Consider the following 22,965-nt stretch of genomic DNA (forward strand, 5'->3'; position numbering starts at 1 on the left):
GACCAGAGCTCGAACCCGTGTCCCCTGCATTGGCAGGTGGATTCTTAACCACTGCACCACCAGGGAAGCCCCTCAGATGTTTTTAATTAGGCCTGAAGTCTTGCTTCTTTCTGGCTCGCAGCCCAATTCCGTACAGGTGTCTCGGGCCCTGGCTCTTCTTGGGGTGTTTTGTTCCAACTCGGGGTTTCAGTGGCCTCGGAAGCCACATCAGTTCATTTACAGACCTCTTTCCCTTTAAGCTATTTTCCCTCAATCCGTCACCTTCCCAGACTCCCTCTCATTCCCGACCTCACTTGCAGTTTCTAAGAGCACTACGTCTCCCATAAATCTTAGCGCCCAAGCAGCTGTTTTAGGGAACTTCAAGTACCGAAATGCTCTCCTATCCGTCTCCGTGACTACTGCGGTGACTGATGGGGCTTGTAGTTACCTAGGAATTGCCAGGAGACCAAAAAAACTACTCATCCCAGGAGCCCTCGTGTCAGAGGCGGGTTTACCTCCTGTCTTTCTCCGCACCCCTTAATCCTTCCTCGGACTCCAACTCCCACCGTGCCTTGCGCTGAGCTCCCTGCGGCGGAGAATGGTGCTGTGGCCAAAGTGTTTTCTGGGAGTTGTAGTTCGTATATTGGTGAGACGAGGAGGAGGTGGAGTGACTCGGCGGCCATTAGCTGTGTGTAGTTGCCCGGGACTAGGAGCTTAAGTGGAGAGGGAAGGCTTATTCGGTGGAAATCAACTGTGGGCATGGGCCTCTACCGGGGCTACCCCTAGAGTACGGAGAAGGCGGGCTTTTTGGTTCCCCGCTCCGCTGACTGGCGGGGCCCACTAGGCCTCCGGACATCCCCGGTGTCAAGTAGGCCTCGTCTGCCGGCAAGGGCGCCCCAAAGGCGGGAGGCGCCATGTCGCTGGTTGCTTACGCCAGCAGCGATGAGAGTGAGCCGGATGAGGCTGAGCCGGAGCCGGAGGAGGAGGAGGAGGCGGCGGCCCCTACACCTGGGCCCACTTTAGGGGGCTTGTTCGCTTCTCTTCCCGCGCCCAAGGGTCCGGCCTTGCTGCCTCCGTCCCCCCAGATGCTGGCCCCAGCCTTTCCCCCGCCGTTGTTGCTGCCCACACCCACCGGAGACCCCCGGCTCCAGCCTCCTCCCTCCTTGCCCTTCGGTCTGGGAGGCTTCCCCCCACCTCCAGGCGTGAGCCCGGCTGAAGCGGCGGGAATTGGGGAGGGGCTGGGATTGGGGCTGCCCTCGCCCAGAGGCCCTGGCCTCAGTCTGCCCCCCCCTATCGGCGGGGCCGGGCCCCCCCTGGGGCTTCCCAAGCCAAAGAAGAGGACAGAGCCGGTGAAGATTGCGGCGCCAGAGCTGCATAAGGGGGATGTGAGTATCTGAGGAGGGCACCCCCAAACTGTCCGTTGGGTTTGGGCATGGGCTCAGCTGTAGGAGGGACTTGTGGAGATTCCGAGACTCCCTCCTGTAAGTGCATCCGTTGATTCCGGACCGCTGGATTCCTGGTACAGTGCGATTAATTGAGCTGAAGTTTGTCAGCTTTGGGGAGCTAGGGTATTTGTCCATGCGGGTGTCTTCAAGTTGGATTCGCCTGCGGAAGGGCCATATACCATCACCTGGCACTGACAGGCCCAGGCCTAGGGACACTTGGTTCCACTCCGCTTTGTTGCATCTTCACCGCAGGCCAGTTTTTGGTTTTTTTTCCTCTCTCTCTCTTATACTGAGAACAGCATAAAATCTGGTACCTGAGGTAACGGGAGACAGGATTCCTGAGCCCTTGCTGAACATTCAGGACTAACCTTTTCCTTTGCCTCTGAACTTAAAAGCATCAGGGTTTGGAACGAAAAGGATAGGAATCCTGGATTCTGTTTTTGAGGGGAGTTAGGGAAGAAATTGAGCATTTGTTGAGTACAGATCATTTGCCAGGCACTGGCCCTTTCCTTCAATTGTTACAGAACTCTGGGAGATAACATTCTAATTTTTACAGATAAGAAACAGGTGTCCAGCATGCAAGATCTTACCTGGCAAAGGGCAGTGTGAAGATTAAGGGTTTATCTGAACTCCAGGCCTGTTCCTCAGTTTCACGGTTTAGGTATTTCTCAAGCCTAGGTGAATTAGGACATTTGGCTCCTAGAGAGGCAACCAAGCTCTTGTCGTTTTCTGAATGTTGTATCAGAAAAATTGAAGGCCTTTTCTGGAGTGAACGCTTTGGGGGATAAAGGAGACAGCCTAGGGGCAGGTGATACTTTAGAGTTATTTGGAGTTCTTTTCCATTCTCTCTCTCCTAAAAGGTTAATTGGGTCAATCCCTGGCTCACCTTTGGTAACCCTCTGAGAGAAGCTGATTTTTGCCCTTGCTTTTCTTCAGACTTCCGACTCTGCCTGGAGGGTATTTCTCTTCTCCCCTCCACATGTCCTAAGGTTCTTTCCCTCACCTCTTTCAAATCTTGGCTTAAAAGACACATTCTCGGTGAGGACTTCTAGCCGACCTATTTAAATTGCAACTTCCTGTCACACGCTCCTCCCCATCCCACTTTTATTTTTCTCCATAGCACCACCATCTAAAATACTTTACCACCGTCTAACATACTGTATATTTTATTTGCCTTTCTTCTTCTGCTAGTATACAAGCTCCATGAAGGTAAGCTTATTGTTTATTTTATTCGCTGCTATATTCCTGGTGGTTAAAACAGTGCCTGGCACATGCTGAGTACTACCTAAATATTTTGAGTGAATGAACTCAAATGAATATGGATTCTTTATAGAAGGAGTTTCCAGAATCTCCCTTACTACCTTGTTCCAAACTTTCTTCCATATCGTTTCCCCCTTCTTTCTCACCTGAGTTTGTCATTTCTAAGTTTAGGTTCCCAAAAAGCCTTGTATTGCTCCACTGAAACTTAGTTTGGTCTTGATTTAACCTGGAACAAAGGAAAGTCCCTGAGTAGGACAGAGGAAAATAGGTTTGTTGTTTGGGGTGTTTTCTTTTCACAATTTTCCCACCAACTTTTCTCGCAGCCTAATTGTGATATATGGTGGAAGATGGCACTTTGAGTCTGCCTCCCTCCACCCTCCACGGTGACGGCGGAAAGGCTCATTTTTAGGTCTGCAAAGGTAGCATTAGGAAAAGTTGCTGGTAGAGGCTGTAGAATCTTCCTTTTAGGCTGGCTGAAGTGGCAGAAAACTCTGAGGACTTCTAACTATCCCTCCTTTGTAAGTATAATTCACTAAATTCCTGAGGTGAATCCTGACGTGGATAATTAAAATAAAGCCAAATCCTAGCCCTTAGCTGGTTCAGTTTCCCATTTTTGTTCTGTTCAAGTTAGTATTTTTGTTTTCTGAACATATAGTTCCTGGGAAGCGTAGCCTAAGAGAGTTCCAAGATGATTAGGTGAGGGTGACCTTTGCCTTTGAAATAGTTGTGGTTCTAAGGCCCTGTGGTTCCAGGCTCTGTGTCTTGTGCTTATTGGGCTCTCAGTAAACATTTGAGTGAATGAATTAGGTTTCCTTAAATAGTTTCTCTTTAGGGTTTGGTGCTGAAGTAGAAGTAATTAACTCTGAATTTTCATTCATTCATTTGTTCGTTCAGTATTGAGCTGCTTCTCTGTGCCAGGAGCTGAGAGTACAGTAGTGAACATGATAGATCCTGTCACAAAAGGAGTTTATGGTCAATGGGGGGAGACAGACAAGGAAACAGATTTTAGGTCAAGTTAGAGAAGAACCATGATAGAGCTGGTGCCGTGGGAGCACTCCTTTGGGGGCACTAATCCAGTTCACAGGTTGGGGGGGCTTCCAGGAGGAGTCGATGTCTAAACTTCAGAGATAAGACAGATGAGCAGAAGGTAGCCAGAGAAAGGGGCGATGGAGAGGAGAACATCAGGCAGGGGGACAGAATGTACAAAAGCCCAGAGGTAAGAGAATGAAAATGCTTTGGGGGAACCTTTCGTAAGGCACCATGGCTGGAGCGCATGGGTGGGCGGGGCAGTGACGAGAGATGAAGCTAGAGAGGAGGAGGCTGAGGCTAGATGATGATGGGCCTTGGATACCATGCCAAGGCCTTTGTACATAATTCTAGGGTAGTGAAGAGCCCTTGAAGTCTGAGCAAGAATTCTCTGATCACAGGGTGCTGAAAGGTCTGGCGGGAGCAAGACCGGCAGAGAGAGTGTGAGAGACGATGGCGGCCTGGATACGGGAGTAGCGGGGGATGGAGAGAGCTGGAGGCTCCGGGTCTTTTTCTGAGGTAGACGTTTTAAGACTAGGGAATTGATTGGATGTCATGGGTGAAGGAGAGGATTCAAGGCTGACCCCTTGCCTTTTGGCTCAGGCAGCTGGGAGGGTAGTGGTGCCATTTATTTAGGGAATACAGAGGCTGAGCAGATTGGGGATTAGATGTAATTGGTTACAAGTTACAAGAAACTGCTCCCAGCTGGCTTAAATGGAAACGTGTCATAAGTATACTGAGGTACCTTGGAAAGGGCCTGGAATCAGGAATTGGAGATCTGTCGGAGACCCCCACAGCTCCTCTTTGCACGTTTGATTCATTCTTCTTTGTCTGCAGACCAGTTTCCACTTCTTAACTTTTGTTGCAGGTAAAAGATGGCCACCCATACCTCCTTGGTTTTTAGTTCCTTCCTTTTAGTGATTGGCTCAGATTGACCTACAGTCTTAGTCCCAGCTCTGGTTTTCCAGGGGAGAGAATATGATTGGTTTGGGTAAGCTCCTCAATCAGCTGCAGTCAGGGGGCAGGGTAGTACCAAATTTCTCTCTCCAGGTGCACTGCAAAATCAAATTCAGTCAGCTTTTGACTTATGTGAGGAACTAGGAATGATCCATAAAATGGAGAATCATCCTTTCCTTTTCCCTTCTTACTGTTCTTTTTCTGAACAGTGGTTTATTGTTGATTTTGCGGGCTTAGGGGATGCAGACTTCTAAAATTAGGATACCAAAAAAAACAAAATTAGAAGAATAAGTTTGCTGTGAGAGTTTTCTGTCATGTAATGTGCATTACAACACAAATAGAAATCTTAGGGTTATCTGGATTAGTATTAACCATCCTTTTAGATTGTTTACCCAGGTAGTGGAAGATTTGAAGCTGTGAGATTGCGAGTTCACTAATTTTGCTCATTTCTGTTAACCAAGTAATATAAGAGTTGACTGCGGTGGATTTAGCCCTAGATAGAAAGGGAAGGAGGAGCGCACTAACATCTGTGGGGCACCTGCGTGGGGTCCGACACTGTGCTGGGCACTTCAGCGACTCTGTAAGCTAAGTGTTACCCCTAGTTTACAGGTGAGGAGATAGGAATTTAGAGAACAGAGCTAAAATCACAGTTTGGGAATAGCAGAAGTTGTATTTGTACCCAGGTGTGTTCTGTTCCTTTCTATCATAGTGCCTACCAAAAAGATAGAAGAACCTTGAGCAACCAGAACTATGAAAGTGATACGATGAGCAGTGCAAAGGTGGGAGAGAAAAAAGGTGGGAGAGAAAATGGTGTCCTAACTGAAGGGCAGATGTAAGAACATATTTGAGACCAAAGGGTAGAAAAGTTGATGAATCTAGCTGATTGGGGTAACAGCAGAGAGGAGTGTAGAAGTGATTAGAGTTTGGAGCCTGGGGGTGGGGGAGTCTGTGCTTGGGCCCTGATTTTCTTCTTGGCTCCTGGCCCTGGCAACTAGCGATTGCTTTTTTGGAGAGGGAGTCTGTCAGGACCAGAGCCTGGAAAGATAAGAGGGAGGCTGCCACGGGGAACGAGGCTCTGGTAGATTAGCAGATCCCACTGGGCCTGGCTTAATGGAAAATGCCTGTTTCCGTTCTTGCTCAGCAGTCTCTGGGTGTGTGTGTCTTGTCACTCTTGGCAGCTGGAACAGAGAGGACAGTGGTGGCCATTGAGGCTCAGGCTCTAATGAGGCCAAGAAGAAATACAATACTTTCTTCTTAAGAGACACAGCCGGTTTGTGTCTCTAAAACCCGGGAATGCCTGTTGTGGCCCAGCGTACTTCTTCCAGCCCTGGGTGCTCCCGTATCTCTAGCGTCACCCTTCTTTCTGGGTCTAAGGAAACAGACCCACTCAGATCACCATTCACTGGTCTTTAGCATTCTCTAGGAATTGACTCCACAGCCTCCATTTAACATACTCCTGTGGAAAACAGTTTGGCAGGTCCTCAAAAAGTTAATTAGAATTACCATATGATCCAGCAATTTCACTCCTAGGTGAAAAGAATTGAAAACGGACTCACACAGATACTTGTATGCCAGTGTTCACAGCAGCACTACTCACAGTAGCCAGTAGCCAAAAGGTGGCAACAGCGCAACAGCCCAACTTATCAACAGATGAGTGGATAAACAAAAGTGTGGTATATACATGCAATGGAATATTATTCAGCCTTAGAAAGGAATGCAATCTGGTACATACTACAACATGGATGGACTTTGCAGACATCATGCTAAGTAAAATAAGCTAGACACAGAAGGACACCTATTGTATGATTCCATTTATATGAGGTACCTAGAGTAGGTAAATCCAGAGATAGAAAGTAGAGTAGAGGTTACTGGGGGCTGGGGAATAGGGAATTATTGTTCAGTAGGTACAGAGTTTCTATTTGGGATGATGAAAAAGTTCTGGAAATAGTGGTGATGGTTATACAATATTGTGAATGTACTTACTGCCACTGAATTGTACATTTATAAATGGTTAAAATGATAAACTTTGTGTTATATATGTTTTACCATGATAAGGGGAAAAAACCCAGTATACTCATGTACCTCTCACCATCCAGGAAGTTCTTGTGTCTTAGTTATATACTGTATTTAGGCTAAGCCCGTTGCCTCTAGCTGGTTCCTGATAGAAGCTGAATTAATTTTTCTTTTAAATGCTCCAAGACAGCTGTATCCCCCCAACTCCAACCCCTACCCTGTGACTGGAGGATATATAGCACATCTTTTAGCTTTTGGCTTATTCATCTCCTCCTTTTTGGTACTCTGAACCGAAGTTTATTTTTCTGTTTGAGGTATTTGGATAATTCCTTGCTGAGCTTTCCTTTTGCTTCCTGTTAGTTTTCATTCAGGCCCCCACATGCTCATAAGTATTCTGAGTGGCATCTAGACCTCTTTTCATAGTGAACCAGTGACTTCTGTGTTTCCAACCTCTTTAGTTGGCTAAAGTTAGTTCAGGGGGCAAGAGGTGGTTCTCATTCTATTTCCTCACCCTCCCAATGGCCCTGGACTTCCTCTGTGGCCCTGGGTAGATTACTGAATGTCTCGGAGTCCTGTTTGTCAGCTTTAAGAGGTAAAGATTATTTTTACCCCTCCCTCAAAGATGAATAGTCATGACTTAAGAAGTGTTTAAGGGCTCAGCACATTTATTTTGAGGGTCTTAGTGTTCTGTTTTAGGGAGTCTGTCATATTTTGTGCCCATCTTGAGATGATTTATAATGGGGTTCAGTAGATTAGTACAAAATGTTCAAAGAAGGATGATTGTGAGTAGCCATAGCAGTTCTCTAAATCCAAAATTAATAAGGTGTTCCTAAAGTCTTTGTACAGTTTGTGTGTGCGTGCGCTTTTAAACTTAGGTTGACAGTGTAATGGAAACAATCTGACATTTAAGGAAAAATTGAATTTTCTTCCCACAGCTGATCTGGCCTTCAATTCTATTAGCCATGGGACAGTTTGCCTACACTTTCAAAGTAGCCACTTTCTGTTTGTCACAGGATCTGAAAAATAAAAATATGCTTGTACAATTTTATAAATGTAATCGTCTTAAACTTGATAAAATTTTATTTTCAGATTGTTTCCATTGGACGTATTGGCTTAGATGTTAAAGTTTAAACGTGCCTGGGGACTTCATGAAAACCTTGCATACCCCATAGTGAGGTGGCTCTGTGTGGTCTGCTGGAAAGGAGAAAAGTCTTCACGGTCAAAAGACAAGGGAAATGGTCAGTAGCCCCTGAGGCAGTGGAAGTTTGGAACAGAGAGAAAAGGTCAAAAATGCTTGGGTGTTTGGGGCTTAAGGCTTATTCTTCGGTTGCGTTTGACATCTTGGCAGACCAGAGAGAATAGTAATCCTTGAACTCTGTTAAGAATTTTAGTTTATATACATTTTCATGGATAGTAGCTCATGCAGTCTTTAGAACAATGTTGTGACATGGATTAAGTATTATTGCTAACTGAGGCTTGGGGGGTTAAATGGCTCTTTGGGGATCCTCCCAGCCAGTGAGTGGCAAAGCTGAGATTTAAACCTGTATTTCTGATGTTGTGCCTTGTGCTCTCGGCTGTATCCTGTGGGATCTAGTGGGATCTGATCAGTGTGGATCTCAGGTCTGGACACGCACACAGCTCAGCTGCAAAAGCATGGGAGCCTAAACTGATTCAGGTCCTGGTTCTGCCGTGTACTAGCAATTATTTAACCTCTCTGAGCCTTATTTTCCTTACCTGTAAAGTTGAGATAATAATGCCTACCTTGAAATTTTATTCAGGATTGAATTAAAAACTTGTGAATAAATTGCCTGACACATAGTAGCTACTCAGCAAATGACTGTCCTGTCCTTTACTGCCCTTTCCCTTACCTCCATATTTAAGTACTAAGACAGATTTCTCTTTTTTTAAAAATATATATATTTATTTATTTCGTTTATCTTTGGCTGTGTTGGGTCTTCATTGCTGCACACGGGCTTTTCTCTAGTTGCGGCGAGCGGGGGCTTCTCTTTGTTGCGGTACATGGGCTTCTCATTGAGCTGGCTTCTCTTTGTTGGGGAGCACGGGCTCTAGGCGCGTGAGCTTCAGTAGTTGTGGCACACGGGCTCAGTAGTTGTGGCTTGTGGGCCGTAGAGCGCAGGCTCAGTTGTTGTGGTGCATGGGTTTAGTTGCTCTGAGGCATGTGGGATCTTCCCGGACCAGGGCTCGAACCTGTGTCCCTTGCATTGGCAGGCAGATTCTTAACCACTGTGCCACCAGGGAAGTCCAAGACAGATTTCTCTTAACAGGTTTTTTTTAATACTACGATTGGCAGCAGTTAGTAATTAAAATCATTGTGCACTGACTACTGTGAGGTAATATTGAACCGTAAGATAGGGCCTTGGCTGTCAGGAGTAAAGGGAAGAATACGCACGTGAAAAATGTAACATTTTTACAGAGCAAGCACAAATGAATCATTGTTAGCATGACGCCACCCCAGACAAATGAATAACTTAGGGACACAGAGTGAGAAAGAGCAAGGTGAGCTTCTTCAGGAAGACTTTAGGAGTTTCGAGTCAGGAAGTACAGAGTGCAGACTGACAGGAGAGTGAGAGGTGTCAGTGATTCAGGTAGGCGAGAGGGAGTAATAAGGTGGGGGCCTTACGTGAAAGAAAGCACAAATGGAGGATCAGCCAATTCTTTGAGGGGATGTTGGAACCACACTTGATGCCCTTATCTTTTTACTGCCTTTATTACAGTTATTTGGGTACTTGTCATTCTTCTTAACTGGACTGTAAGTTTCTTGAGGGCAGGGACTTTTTTCATGTCATGGCACACAAGAAAATCTTTGAAGCACAGTGGGGCAAGTGGTACAGGCTGTGCCTCTGGAAACCAGTGGGCCAGGACCCTACCTGCTCCAAGTCCTGCCTGATGCCCTGTGGGCTGAGTGGATCAATATCATCATAGTATCTATAACCCAGCCATAGGACACCAGTTGGGAAGCTCTGTCTGCAGTACCTGGCACAGTGTCTTGCATACAGTAGGTTCTGAGTAATAATGATCAAAAAGTCCTTGTAGCACACAGATCCAAAAAGGAACCTGTGGACTTCACTGGCGGTCCTGTGGTTAAGACTCTGCGCTTCCACTGCAGAGGGCGTAGGTTCGATCCCTGGTGGGGGAACTAAGATTCCGCATGCCATGGGGTGTGGCCAAAAAAAAATAAATAAATAAAAATAAAATAGAAAAAACCAAAAAAATCCCGAAAGGAACTTGTGAGATATGAAGGTCAGTTGGGAAAGACAGGCAGAGGATTTGAGTTCTTTAGAATCTTGGAGATGAATAGGATCTTAGATTCTTGCCTAATCACCTTTATTTACAGATGCCCCAAACCAGGGTGCTAAGAACAAATGGAAAACTTTTAAGGTTCTCAGTTTGGATATTAATTTTTTAAAATAAAATGTGAAAGCTTGCTCTTCATATGCCTTGCATCTTTCTGATAGTTGGAGATGCTGAGGAACTGGTATTGAGCTAAAAGTTTAGACGTTTTTAGTGTGAGAGCTTGTATTAGAAACAATCCTGGTGAGTCAGAGGGGTAACACAGATAAGCTCCCTTCTTGCTCCAAATTCTCACAGTCGTCATTTGCTTGCCTTCTTCCTGGACACAAACAACTCTGTCTGGCAGACAATAGATCATACTTGGAGAGGGAATGGATTTCTCCAATGGCTCTGACCTTTAATACCTCATAGAAGAGTAGTTAACATACCACTTAATCCCACCGGAGTTCCCCAGCCCTGTGGTTATGTAGTCTATGTAAGTGGTTTTAGAAGTGAAACTGAGATTGGGTGAGATTGTGGGCCAAATCTCATTCATCTTCTAGTGGACAGATTTATAGGAAGAAGAATGGGTGTAGCTTTTTCTTTCCACCGAAGGCTGAATGGGAGGAAGTAGTCTTAATTTAAAGGACTGGAAATTGATGCTGAGAAGGCTGTGCAACAGGTCTGGGGTATGGGGATGAGTGACCAGGGGCGGTCAACGCATACCTTGTTCTCTGAAGCTGTTCGAGAGCAGGAAGGAAGCTCTGCTTGTTTGGCTGGTTCTGGGGGGGTGCACCTCTCATACAGAGGAGGGGCTCGGACCAGATGATGGCCCCTGTTGTCCAGTCCTTTATTTGTGCTTCATTTAATGTGAGTGCTTCTCCACTGTCCTTAAACAGTGAGACCTCACTCCGTTTCTTTTTCTCTCAGTCAGATTCCGAGGAAGATGAACCCACAAAGAAGAAAACTGTCCTTCAGGTAAGCTTTGTGACGTAATAGAAGCCATTTCTTCTCTTCCCATATTGCTTCCTGAAAGACGGGAAATTTCCAGGTCAGGCTTAGAGCAAATGCAAGTATTGGACAACTGCCTGTTTGGGTGTAGTTTTGTTTTCCTGATAACATCAGACCTCGTGCTTCTCTACCCTCTCCTCGCTGTTCCCTGGCTTCAGCGCACTGGCGTCTCTCCTAGAGGACAGGCGTGGTAGGGAGATGAATTGGAACTCAATTTGATTCATTACATTTCAGGTAAAAGGATTATTTAGGAATGGTAGAATAAACGGATTGGTCAAAATGTTGTTATGGAGCATCTGAACTTTAAAATTATCCATCTTCTCCCTGCCTCATTTTTAACCTGGAAAAGAAACACTTAAATAGCACTTACCAGGCACTAAGTGCTATACCAGTGTTTAACTGATTTAATCCTCCTAATAGTGCCTAAGTCATAGCGTTATTATCATCCCTATGTTACATTCAAGGAAAACGAGAGCTTAAGGAACTTGCCCAAGGTCAGACAACTAGTGGGGACAGAGCTGGGGTTCAGACTGAGGCAGTCTGACTGTAGAGTCCAGGCTCTTATCTGCTGCATTTGGCTGCTGCTCTGTCATCAAGACCAAAAGTCCTTAACCAGACAGTGTCGGGAGATGATCTCGCTGCTGTTGCCTGTTTCCCCTTGTCCCCGTGCCTTTATTCTGGCTCCCAGAAGTTTCTTCCTGCTCAGCTCCACACTCGGTGATTTATACACTCTCTGACCTCATGTTGATTATATGCCTCAGGAAGAGCAAAAGCAGTTCTGCCTTGAGACTTCCCTGGTGGCAGAGTGGTTAAGAATCCGCCTGCCAATGCAGAGGACATAGGTTCGAGCCCTGGTCCGGGAAGATCCCACATGCCGCGGAGCAACTAAGCCCGTGCCCCACAACTACTGAGCCTGCACTCTAGGGCCTGCGAGCCACAGCTACTGGGGCCTGCACGCCTAGAGCCCGTGCTCTGCAACAAGAGAAGCCGCCGCAATGAGAAACCTGCGCACCACAACGAAGAGTAGCCCCCGTTTGTCGCAACTAGAGAAAGCTGGCGCGCAGCAACAAAGACCCAACGCAGCCAAAAAAAAAAAAACAGTTCTGCCTTTATAAGGTTGCTGTCTCATGATTTAGGTATATGATGCTGAAGTTGCTCCTTCTCCTGACTCTGTTAAGGTGTCACTTCCATGGCTGGGAGGTGTTAGAAGGACAAAGTCATGTGAAAGAAAGATAACTAGTGAGAGTGATGTTGTGTCCATATTTGTAGTGGGTGATGGAGGAGGAATCATGGAAGATACTGACTTGCTGAGACTGAATGAAGCCACTTGTTCTCTGTTATCTGAATGGCTTCCTGGGGGACGTGGACTGGCAACTAAAGAGATGAGAGGACACTGGCTCAGAAGGCACCCCAGGAGTAAACAGCAGTCTTCTAGATGGTGGGAAGAGATGAGTGCATAGAGAAACTCTGAGCTGTTAAGGCAGAGTAGGGACCCAACACTGCAAAGGGATGTAGCCGTGATCCCAGATGTATCTGAGAAGTCAGACACTTTGAAGGTAGCCTGAGGATGTGCTCCACCTGCCACCTCAGTCTGGTTTTTATGAACCTGAGCCTCTGGGGTCTACCAGGCTGAAATGACCCAAATCTGTGAACCCAGACAGCAGGGAGAAGAGCCCATTTTCTGGATGAACAGTTCTGCCTGGCCTGCTTGACTCAAAAGTCTTATTTTACTCATTCTGGGCATTTCTTGGCTGAGAGAGCTGAAGTACATGGGTACTCCAGGACGGTGACACAATGACCTTATTCCATTCTTCCTTTTCAGACTGACACCTCCCTCAGCCCTGCAGTTAGGCCAAGCTGGCCCTGTAGCACATGGAAAGCAGAATCCCAGAGATTCTTATGAATAATAGCAACTCTGGTTGGGCTGAGGAACACTGGATAGGCTGAGCCAATTAGCTTACAAATTGATAAATTAAATGCATGACTCTGGCGTAAACAAGCTGAATATACCCCGTCTGTAGGGCTTTTCTTGGGTGGGGGAGGGAACTTTTGGCGGTATGTATGAATGTCTTTTTTGGACATAGCCTTGCGCTTGACTTTGAGTGGCAATCCAAAGGAAGCAGGGAGTACCCATGTTAAGAGGAACCTTTAGGACATAGGGAGAGGTTCAGTGATCAGCTGGAGAGAGCCCTGGGCTTTTTGGGAAGAAGGATGATGTATTTGCCAAATGTATTATCATATTTGCAAAAAAATCAGAGTCAGGGAAGGCTTTGTGGCAGAGGGAAGAGGAGCTGGGTTGAGATGGATGAGGAAAACAGGGATGACATCTTACCTTGGGAGAAGCGGACAGCAGAATGGCCTGAGGTAGGAGGAGTCAAGTCCAGTTTGGATGACGTTAGTGGGCCGAGGTAAGACGGAAACAGGGCTGGTAAGATTTTAGGCTAGAGCACATATCTGTAATGCTTGTTCTTAATGTCAGTAGTATGTATCATAACATCTCACTTGTCATCTTTCTTCCCTCCTTACCCAAACCTGGGCTCACCAGGGATCCAGTGAGGGGACTGGTTTGTCCGCCTTGCTTCCCCAGCCTAAAAACCTGACTGTGAAAGAGACTAACAGGTTGCTCCTGCCCCATGCCTTCTCCCGGAAACCCTCGGATGGCTCCTCTGACACTAAGCCCTCCAGACAAGCTTCTAAGACCAAGCCCTCTTCTCTCGCCCCTGTTGTGGGCACCACGACCACCACTCCATCGCCCTCTGCTATCAAGGCTGCTGCCAAGAGTGCTGCCCTGCAGGTGACGAAGCAGATCACGCAGGAAGAGGATGATAGTGATGAGGAAGTAGCCCCTGAGAACTTTTTCTCCCTCCCTGAGAAGGCCGAGCCGCCTGGAGTTGAGCCATACCCTTACCCCATTCCCACTGTCCCTGAAGAGTTGCCTCCAGGCACGGAACCAGAGCCGGCCTTCCAGGACGATGCAGCCAATGCCCCCTTAGAGTTCAAGATGGCAGCAGGCTCAAGTGGGGCCCCTTGGATGCCTAAGTCTGGGGATGACTACAGCTACAATCAGTTTTCCGCGTATGGCGATGCCAATGCCGCTGGTGCTTACTATCAGGTGGGTAAGAGGCGTGGAGGGCAGGCCAGGGAATGTTGGAGTGTGGCCGTCAGGGAGAGCTTTGAGCCAGTGATAAGGCCTCTGTGGCATCACTTTGGCTGAATTAATGAATCTTCTGGTGTCTTGGTTTTCCTGTACCTGTCAGGCCTCAAAACATACTACCTTTATGCTAAGTCTTGAAGTCTGACAGGTCGAAACACATAATTGACCCATTTATTCTGAAAACAGAGTGTCATTGTAGGAGCTGATGAAAGGTATAGGGAGAAAGTGGAAGAGGAGCAGTCTCTAGTCTTAGAGATCCCAGGTAGCTTCTGCAGATGTGGGTGAGGAGGATAAGTGAACTGTGGCATAGACTCCTAGACAGCAGTGAGTCCGAGAAGAGTTCTGGAGGTGGGGAGTGCTGAGGACTGCAAGGGAGGGGAGGGACTGCGGAGGACAGGAGGGAATCTGGAGAGTCGAATGCAAAAGGGAATTAGGAGAATGGTGAGAGGCCTCGACTGAGTCACAGGAAGTTGAAGGGACTGAGTCAAGTCCCTGGAAAGAAGATGCTGGAGGACCGTAGTTTGGGCAGAGATAGAGAATGGGGTTTGAGGGTGGTTTGGAGTTTGAATCTCAAACTATGTGAGTCTATTACTTAACTGCCTCTCTGAGTCTCAGATTTCTCAGCTCTCAAATGGGAAGAATACTAGCAACTTCAGGGTTGCTAGGTAGAATTACATTGGTTTAGCGTGGTGCCTGGAACATAGCAAATGCTCAGTAAATGGTTATGATAACTTTTTATTCACATGTTATTTGGAAGAGCTGTTTAACTTGTTCTCTGTGGCCTCAGGGAGTGAGAATATATGAGGCCAGGTTGTAAATAGGTTTAAGAAAGACTTTTCCAGTGGTCAGAGCTTCCTGAGATGGAGAGTGCTCCAGGAGTTCGGGGACTCGCAGCAGTGGTGGAGGTGGGACAGAGGCCTCTGGCTGGCCCCGTGGCTGGGCAGCTGTAGGAAGTTTTCCTGCCAGCATGCGATGGTTTCAAGACTTCTGTCTTCTTCAGCCAGTGTGATTCTCTGAATGGTCAGTGTTAATCTTATCTACAGTCTAGGTAGTGGGCTTTGAAGGGACTCTGTTCTGATTAAAGACTTTGAAAACTATTTGCCGTTAAACCTTGTTGTATCCTGTAGGCTGATCAGGGACAATGCATCTCCCCTCAGGTTGTTAGAAGGAAGGAGGAACATGAGTGTTTTGATCTCTTTAGCAGGAAAAAAAAAAAAAAAATCTAAGAAACCACTAGTTTACATCCAGCAAATGAGTTATCAGTTGGAATTCTGTATGCAGTTATAAACACTATTGAGGTAATCTGTGCAAATTAAAGCACTTTAAATACAGTAGGGGGCCCTGCAATTTAAATGTATGTTATTATCAATACTTTTAATGAAAATTAATTACTCTGGGTTTTTATGTATTATTTTTAGTCAGAATTAAACCTTATTTTTCATATAGCTCACTATAAAATGAATGTTTTTAGAGGAGCATTTCTTGGAGTTCTGGGCAAAGGTGGAAGAATTAGGAAAAAATGCAGGCAGGGAGGAAACAGCTTCTCAGCTCTGTGGCTGCCTGACTCGGCCACAGTAGGGGCCTTGCCCTTGCCTTCACCCCTCTTCCTCTAGGGTCCATAACAACATCTGGACAGCTCACCTCTAAAGGGGAATTATCAATTCCTGAACTAAAAATCTGGTAATGCAAACCTGGTTTGTTCCCAGCTTTGTAAATTCCATACCACCCTTGTAGTGGTTGATTTTTATCAGAGATCTGCAACCTCCCTGCCTGTTACAGGCGATCCCCTGTGTCCAGGGTGCTAGATAGGACGAGGAGCGGGAATGGCACGCCTCACACCCTCTCACCTCTGCTCACACTGGATTTTACTGGGGTCTCATGAGCAGGAGGAGCAGGGCTGAGGCACAGTAGAGGTCAGGAGTGGGAATCACTCTTGGGAAGCAGCCAAGGGAGCAGGGTGTAAATTGAAGCCAGAGAGAATGTCTTTATTTCTTATCTCTCTTCCCTAAAAAATATCCATCTGTCTGGATGGTGCAGATGAGAAGAAACTCTGGTTCTTGAGTTATAGGGTAGGTCCTTAGGATCTGTGCTTTTACTGGTCCATTTGAGGGTCTGTAGTGTGGGTGTGGGTGTCACCACTGCCTCTTTGATGAGGGTTTTCTTTGTCCCCTCTCCACTGTGCCCTCAGTTGGTGTGTTTTTTTCCCTCCTTAACTGCAGGATTATTACAGTGGTGGCTACTATCCCGCACAGGACCCGACTCTGGTCCCCCCACAGGAAATTGCCCCAGATGCCTCCTTCATTGATGACGAAGCAGTAAGTTAACAAAGCACAAGTGACCATCTTTGACCCCTGGACACCAGATTTCAAAGCTGAAGCTAAAGGAATTCTTTCTTTTTTTTTTTTTTTTTTAAACTACATTCATTTAGGATTAGGTTTGGCAACATATAATTGAGAAACTTCAAGTAATACTGGCTTATGTAAGGGAAGTTAACTTTTTTCTTCATAAAAGAAGGCTAGAGGTAGGTAGGCGAAGGCTGGTATGGCAGCTCCACAAAGTTGTCAGGGATCCAGTCCCCTTCTCATCATTACTTTGCCCATCCCTAGGTTGTGGCCTTTATTCTTATGGTTAGTGATAAGAATAAGAATGTAGCTAAGTCCACTGCCATCATTACTGCATACCAGGCAGCAGAGTGGAGAAAGAAAGTCACCTCCCCTTTTAGGAGACTTCCTGAAAGTTCCTAAGAACACTTCCCCTTCTGTCTTACTGACTAGAACCTGGTCACATGGCCATATCTAGTTGCAAGGAAATGTGGTCTTTTTGTTGGGTGGTAATATGCCTAGCCAAAATGTTGGGTTCATTCACACTAACGGAGACAGGGAGAGTGGATTTGGGGAGGGAACAGCAGCCACAGTAAATAACCCTGTGTTTCACATCACTGTGTTCCCTGCTGCTGAGCTTTTCCCCAGCTCAGCACAAGGGAAGATGAAAACTCCATGTCTTGCGGCCATCTGGTCATGTTCAGGAGATAAAGTATTCCATCTGTAGCGAGGTCACAGCCTATTAGGAGTGGGTTGGAGAAATAGGGGATTCTACCTCTTTGCATGCAAGTTCTTATAAAAATAAATTTCTTCTCACCTTTTCACAGAAAGATGTGCATCCCTTTGCAAACTTCTGCCTGTGGTTAATACTGTGTTCATCCACTTCCCTGTGTATATCCTCCTTGACAAGTTCAGTAGTTAGGCCCTCTTTGTTTTAAGCCTAGGAGGCAGCAGAGAGCCCATCCAGTGGCAAAAGTCAGCTTCTTATGGGTAGAGTGACCCCAGGAGGCCTTGCTAATGCTCAGACCACAACCGGGGTTTCATTGCAGGTTTCCGAGTGGTCTTGAGTGTAACTCCCCTTTGCTCACACTCCTTCTAGGCACATCTCCTGGTGACTTGTGGTGTGGTTTTTTTTTTTTTTTTTGAGGAGGAAAGAGTAGCAGTCTCCTAGAAAATTTGCCAGGTCTTTTTTTGAGGCTTCCTTTCTCCCCATCTCTACGTTCTCCTTCTCTAATGTCTGGTCTGGTGTGCGGTCTGCTGATTTGGTGATACTGAACCAATGAGAAGGAACAGACATGTTAAAAGAACCAATTTTTAGAAGAGAAATCCTAAAATTTTTTTTTTTTGTACCCTTAATTTGAAAATAGTGTGCAGTCCTTTTACGCAGATACAATTTATAAATAATTTGAATACAAATTCATATCAGTGATTCTCTGCACTCACTTATGTTTGGGAATACATTTTGCCTTTCCTTTCCCTGAGGCCAGGAGAACTTCTGAGAAGTAGCCTTTCACCTGGCTTTAAGGCCACTTGGTAGGTGGCACGGTGAAAGGACATACTGCATAGAGAGAATTAAGGGTGCAGTGGAATTGGGGAGGCCCAAAACCATTCTATAAACTCTGGATCCTTGGTGACGTCTCCTGACCCCCTACCCAGACCCCCCACTCCTGAATTTTTTCCCCCTTTTCCAGTTTAAGCGGCTGCAGGGCAAAAGGAACCGAGGGAGGGAGGAGATCAACTTTGTGGAGATCAAAGGTGATGACCAGCTCAGTGGGGCCCAGCAGTGGATGACCAAGTCATTGACAGAAGAGAAAACCATGAAGTCATTCAGCAAAGTAAGTGGGAAAGGTCTAGTGGGTGGCCAAAGCAAAATCTGACCCCATACCCCATTGTTACTGTTCCAGCACCTCTAGCAAACACCTGTTCCCCTTGGTACTGGAGTGTACACCAAGCCTCCCAGATAGAGCTCCCGCCTTTCAGAATTTTGCAGCACTTTGCTCTCCATCTGGATGGTGGAGTCTGGTTACTGAGATTGGATGGTTGAAACAGTTTCCTAACCTGCAGTTGGGAAGATCTCTGCTATGTGTGGCTCCTTCCCTGGCTGGACAGGATCCGTAGCTGCTCTTCCTTCTCTCTGCAGTCATATCCCTCTCTGCATCCTGTTCAGTTGGGACCTGGCACAGCACATCTGTGAGGTGTGGGCACAGCACAGCCTCAGAAGCCCTGGGGTCCTAGGTGCTGAGTGTACATGTCCTTCTCTCTCCTTTCTTTCCATTATTTATTGTAGCCAGCTGTAGTCTTTTCAGATGCTTTATTCCTCACATTTCCCACACCACACTCCTACCTTCTCGCTGCTAGTTTTCTTCAGTCAGTATGATGAACATCTCTTCACCTAGTAGCTGAGTACAGCAAATGTGGACATTTATGAGCCTGCCACAGGGGGGAAAATGTGGGGAAGCCCTGGATTCTAGCCGAGCACCAGCAAGGCCAAGGTCGGGCATTTTATTCCCTTCTCTGTCCATTTTCTTTGCTTTGTTCTGTGGCCACAGATGGCCATCTGAGCCCCAGCCATTTGTTTTAACTGAATGTTGGCGGCCATACAGGACAGAGCAAAGGATTGTGGTTAGATCAGCATAGATCCATCATTGTTTACTGGAAAAACCACTTAGGAGAGCATGCTCTACTAACTGTGGGTCTAGAAGCATCATAACGTAGTAATAGCTACTGTTGTCAGTGCTCACTGTGGGCCAGGAATGGAGCTGGATGTTTTATGTTTGTCATCTTTAACTGTCATATTAAATGATATTAAATAGCATCAAGGATTTGGAGTTTGCTATTTTCCCAGGTCTAAGGTTTTTTTCCATCATCTCATTGTATTGAGCTAGATTGAAAAAAAAGGAGAGAAAGATACAGTTCCTGTCCTTGAGGGGTTTACAGTGTAGTTGAGAAAAAGAGATTTAAGGACACTTGAGTGTAAATGATTATGGTGCAAATTGATTACATAAGTGCTGAGGAGACTCCAGAGAGGAGTTTTGGGAGTTGGGTGGGGCTGATTAGGAAGCTTCTAGTCTGAGACAAGACTGGCAGAGGACAGAAAAACCGCAGAATGAAAGCCCAGACCAATATAGACTTTGACAGTAAATCATTTGCATCAAAGTTTGGTTAGGGGTTCAGTGCAGTTACGGGTGGAGGCTGGAAGACTGGAGAGAGGTGGGGTGATGGTGAAAATCTAATTCCAGGGAAGTTGTTTGTTGGCAGTTACTAGAATGAGGGAGAGGGGTTTCAGCCAGAGGTGATTGATGGGAGAGAGCTTGGTAAGCAGCAGGTAGGAGATAGGCTAGACATCTGGCCTGACTGGGGAGAGGTGGACAGAGATGAAGAGGGCCTAAAGGGGAGATGGGCAGAGGGGGTGGTGAGGGGTCTGGAGGGCGGGAGGAAGGTCTCCTGTACCCTGGCACTTCAGCTGTTTTAGACTGACTGCAGGCAGTAAAGCTGGTATCAAGTGCCCACTGTGGGCAGAACACCATGCTTGGTGCTGGGGGCGAGGTGGGGTTACCAAAGATGTAGTAGACAGTCCTGACCCCACAGAATTTCCAGTCTAATGGGGATGTTAGCTGGCTATTATAGGCAAGTAGTCTGAGCTTGGGATTTTTGCATAATGGCTTTAATAAAAATAACTGTTAAGTATACAGACATAAAAACAGCTCCAAGCTGACTTTTTCCCCCTAGGATTTGGGCTGTGTATAGTTGGTTTCTTAATGCCCAACCTTGCCTCACTGGGGCACGTGAGAAACTTCCACTTTTCTTTCGGTGGGTTAATGATTGTTTTCTTCCCTTGCAGAAGAAAGGTGAGCAGCCAACAGGCCAGCAGCGGCGGAAACACCAGATCACGTATCTGATTCATCAGGTGAGAGGGCTGAGGGCCCTGGCCTGCTAGGCAGGATCCCTATAAACCTGGGGATTTGAAGGCTGAGATCTAGGCTAAGAAGCTTCCAGCAGGCACCCTCCCCAGTTCTCCATACGGCCACTAGGTGGGGCTGTGTCCTTCAGAATTCTCCTCTGCATCAGTCTCACTTCAGATAAGACTCAAGTACAGGTGCTTGGAATAAACTCTGTAAGTGAAAATTCAGATACTCAAAGCATAAAAGTAAGAGGGGGGGGGGAAAAAAAAAGAGGGGAGTGAAATGGTTTATCATAGGGTTCTTTCAAATAGCAAGTTTATCTGATAATTTTAAAAACTTTAGGGACTTCCCTGGTTGCGCAGTGGTTAAGAATCCACCTGCCAATGCAGGGGACACGGGTTCGAGCCCTGGTCTGGGAAGATCCCACATGCCGCGGAGCAACTAAGCCCGTGTGCCACAACAACTGAGCCTGCGCGCTAGAGCCCGCGAGCCAAAACTACTGAGCCTGCGTGCCACAACTACTGAAGCCCACGCGCCTAGAGCCCGCACTCCGCAACAAGAGAAGCCACTGAAGTGAGAAGCCCGCCCACCGTAATGAAAACCCAATGCAGCCAATAAATAAATTTTAAAAATTAAAAAAAAAACTTTAAAGAAAAATTGGTTCACCAACTTTTAGCAAAACATCCACCTCATGAAGAAGTTGGTTTTATTTATGTTCTCCATTTCTATGGCAGGAAACATCAGTGTAAATAATTCAAAATTACAGATAATCCAGAATATCTTCTGGAATTAGAATATGTCTTGGTATTTATTTGATAGGACCTGGCAGCTTTCAAATATTCACTGAATCACTAAATATCTTTTCAAGACCTACTGTACTGAATGCTGTCAAGGGAACAGACCAGGAATAAGACTCTTTCCTGGCCATTTCCCTGGGGAGTGTATATGCTGGTTGGTGATTTCAGTGGCAAAACTTGCTTTCGTTGTTCTTATCATATTTTCACATTCCTTTTCAGAGACTCCTTTGTACCCTTACCCTGTCTTGTTGTTTGTAGGGAAAGAATTTGAGGGTAGGGTCTTTCAAAAGTTTTTTAAATTTATTTTTATTTTTTAATTAATTATTTTTTTTTGCTCGCTGCTCCCCTGTAAGGTCTTTTTTTAAACCCGAACCCTTAGCACCCCACCCCATTCCAGGGGAAATGAGCAGGTATCAGCTAGCTTGTGGGAGTGGGGTTGAGGAGTCCCTTTTCTAGGGTGGTGCTTGTACCTTCCCAGAATGCAGTGTAGAGCCAGGAGTTGTCGTGGTCAGAAGGAGAAAGCATTAATTCTAGTTCCTTCCAGTCAATTTCTCACAGCTTCAATTTATACTTTAAAGTGGTGTGAATTTCTAGGGTACCATATACACTGTATTCAGCACAGCAGCAAACGGTGGCCCCAGACGTGGCTGGTGTCCCGTTTTGACCTGTCCACGTCTTCGGGGCTGTCCTCTCCCGCTTGGCTAGTTAGGTATCCAAGGTAGCCAGTTGTCTTTCTTTCAGACGCCAAATTCAATTTCTCATTTGTCCATTTCCTACTTGAGCATCTCAGTTTTAATTCTAGCTGATGAAGGACCAGGATTCTTGAGTCTTTATTCTGCTTAAACCCTATTAGCTCCCCAAAGAGATGGTTTTTCTTTGCTTTCTCAGGGTCTTCCCCTTCTGCTTGAATAAGGGGAAAATTAAATCTTCCAAGGGATTTGCTTTTTCCACATAATTGTTTTGATGGGAGAAAGACTTTAAATTGGGAAGTGCACAGAGGCAAGAGAAAAATATTTCTCAGAACCTTTGTGTGACTCTCCCCTGCCCCCTCTTCCTTGCATAGGCTAAGGAGCGGGAGCTGGAACTGAAGAACACCTGGTCGGAGAACAAGCTCAGCCGCCGGCAGACCCAAGCCAAATATGGATTCTAGGGCTCTGGACCTGACTGCCCCCTGGATCTCCTGCTGCCCAGCTGGCCGGGCCCCCAGCTTCATCTCTGGGACCCCAGCTGTTCCAAGCCCAGGATCTCCTTCCCTGAGGACCCAGCCCTCGCCTCTGCGAGAATGAACATATTTGATAGATTTTTCTTAACAAAAGTTAGAAAATTCAGCTCCTTTCTGTCTTGGAGCTAGCAAAGACTCAAGTGATGCCTCAGAAGGGGCTCTGAGTTCTTGGATGGGAGTTTTGCTCCCTGTTGGGTGTGATGAAATGTTGAACCCCTCCATCTTTTTTTTTTTTTTTTTAAACCAGGGATGTCTGTTGAAATAAAACATTCAGTCTGACAGATGCTGCCTGCTCTGACCCTTTCCTACTTTTTAAGTGAGGTCTCTTTTTTTTGGACCCTTCTCATTTGTTATCCTGTCCTTGGATCTCAATATTTACTTTGTGTAAAGCAACCTCCAAACTATCATGAGCTGTCTTATGATTACTTTGCATCTTTCTGAGTACTCATCATCTAAACTGGGGTCATGGCCATTGAAGACTCTAGGAATTGTACGACAATTTTGTATGGGACAGGGGCCTGTGATCCCAAATATGGAAAGTATTGCTGATCTCGGGTATCTCTGAAGACTGGGGGAAGTCAGGGAGA

At 46.2% G+C, this 22,965-nt stretch overlaps 1 protein-coding gene across 1 annotated transcript; it reads left to right on the plus strand.

Annotated features, from left to right (window-relative positions):
• Positions 1-622: 622 nt before the first annotated feature.
• On the plus strand, positions 623-22,659 carry PRCC (proline rich mitotic checkpoint control factor). The gene is made up of 7 exons (XM_007171840.3): positions 623-1,364; positions 10,902-10,949; positions 13,528-14,094; positions 16,356-16,451; positions 18,149-18,292; positions 20,299-20,364; positions 22,220-22,659. Exons 1-7 carry the CDS (start codon positions 894-896, stop codon positions 22,304-22,306), a joined length of 1,479 nt encoding a protein of 492 aa, XP_007171902.2. The 5' UTR covers positions 623-893; the 3' UTR covers positions 22,307-22,659.
• Positions 22,660-22,965: the final 306 nt, after the last annotated feature.

This window comes from Balaenoptera acutorostrata, chromosome 1, assembly GCF_949987535.1.
Source record: "Balaenoptera acutorostrata chromosome 1, mBalAcu1.1, whole genome shotgun sequence".
Lineage (NCBI taxonomy): Eukaryota > Metazoa > Chordata > Mammalia > Artiodactyla > Balaenopteridae > Balaenoptera > Balaenoptera acutorostrata.

Coding starts and splice junctions, on each gene's coding strand:
- PRCC (XM_007171840.3), top strand. CDS start 894: ATGTCGCTGGTTGCTTACGCCAGCAGCGATGAGAGTGAGCCGGATGAG. Junction 1,365..10,901: donor CAGAGCTGCATAAGGGGGAT/GTGAGTATCTGA, acceptor TTTTTCTCTCAG/TCAGATTCCGAGGAAGATGA. Junction 16,452..18,148: donor CCTTCATTGATGACGAAGCA/GTAAGTTAACAA, acceptor CCCCTTTTCCAG/TTTAAGCGGCTGCAGGGCAA.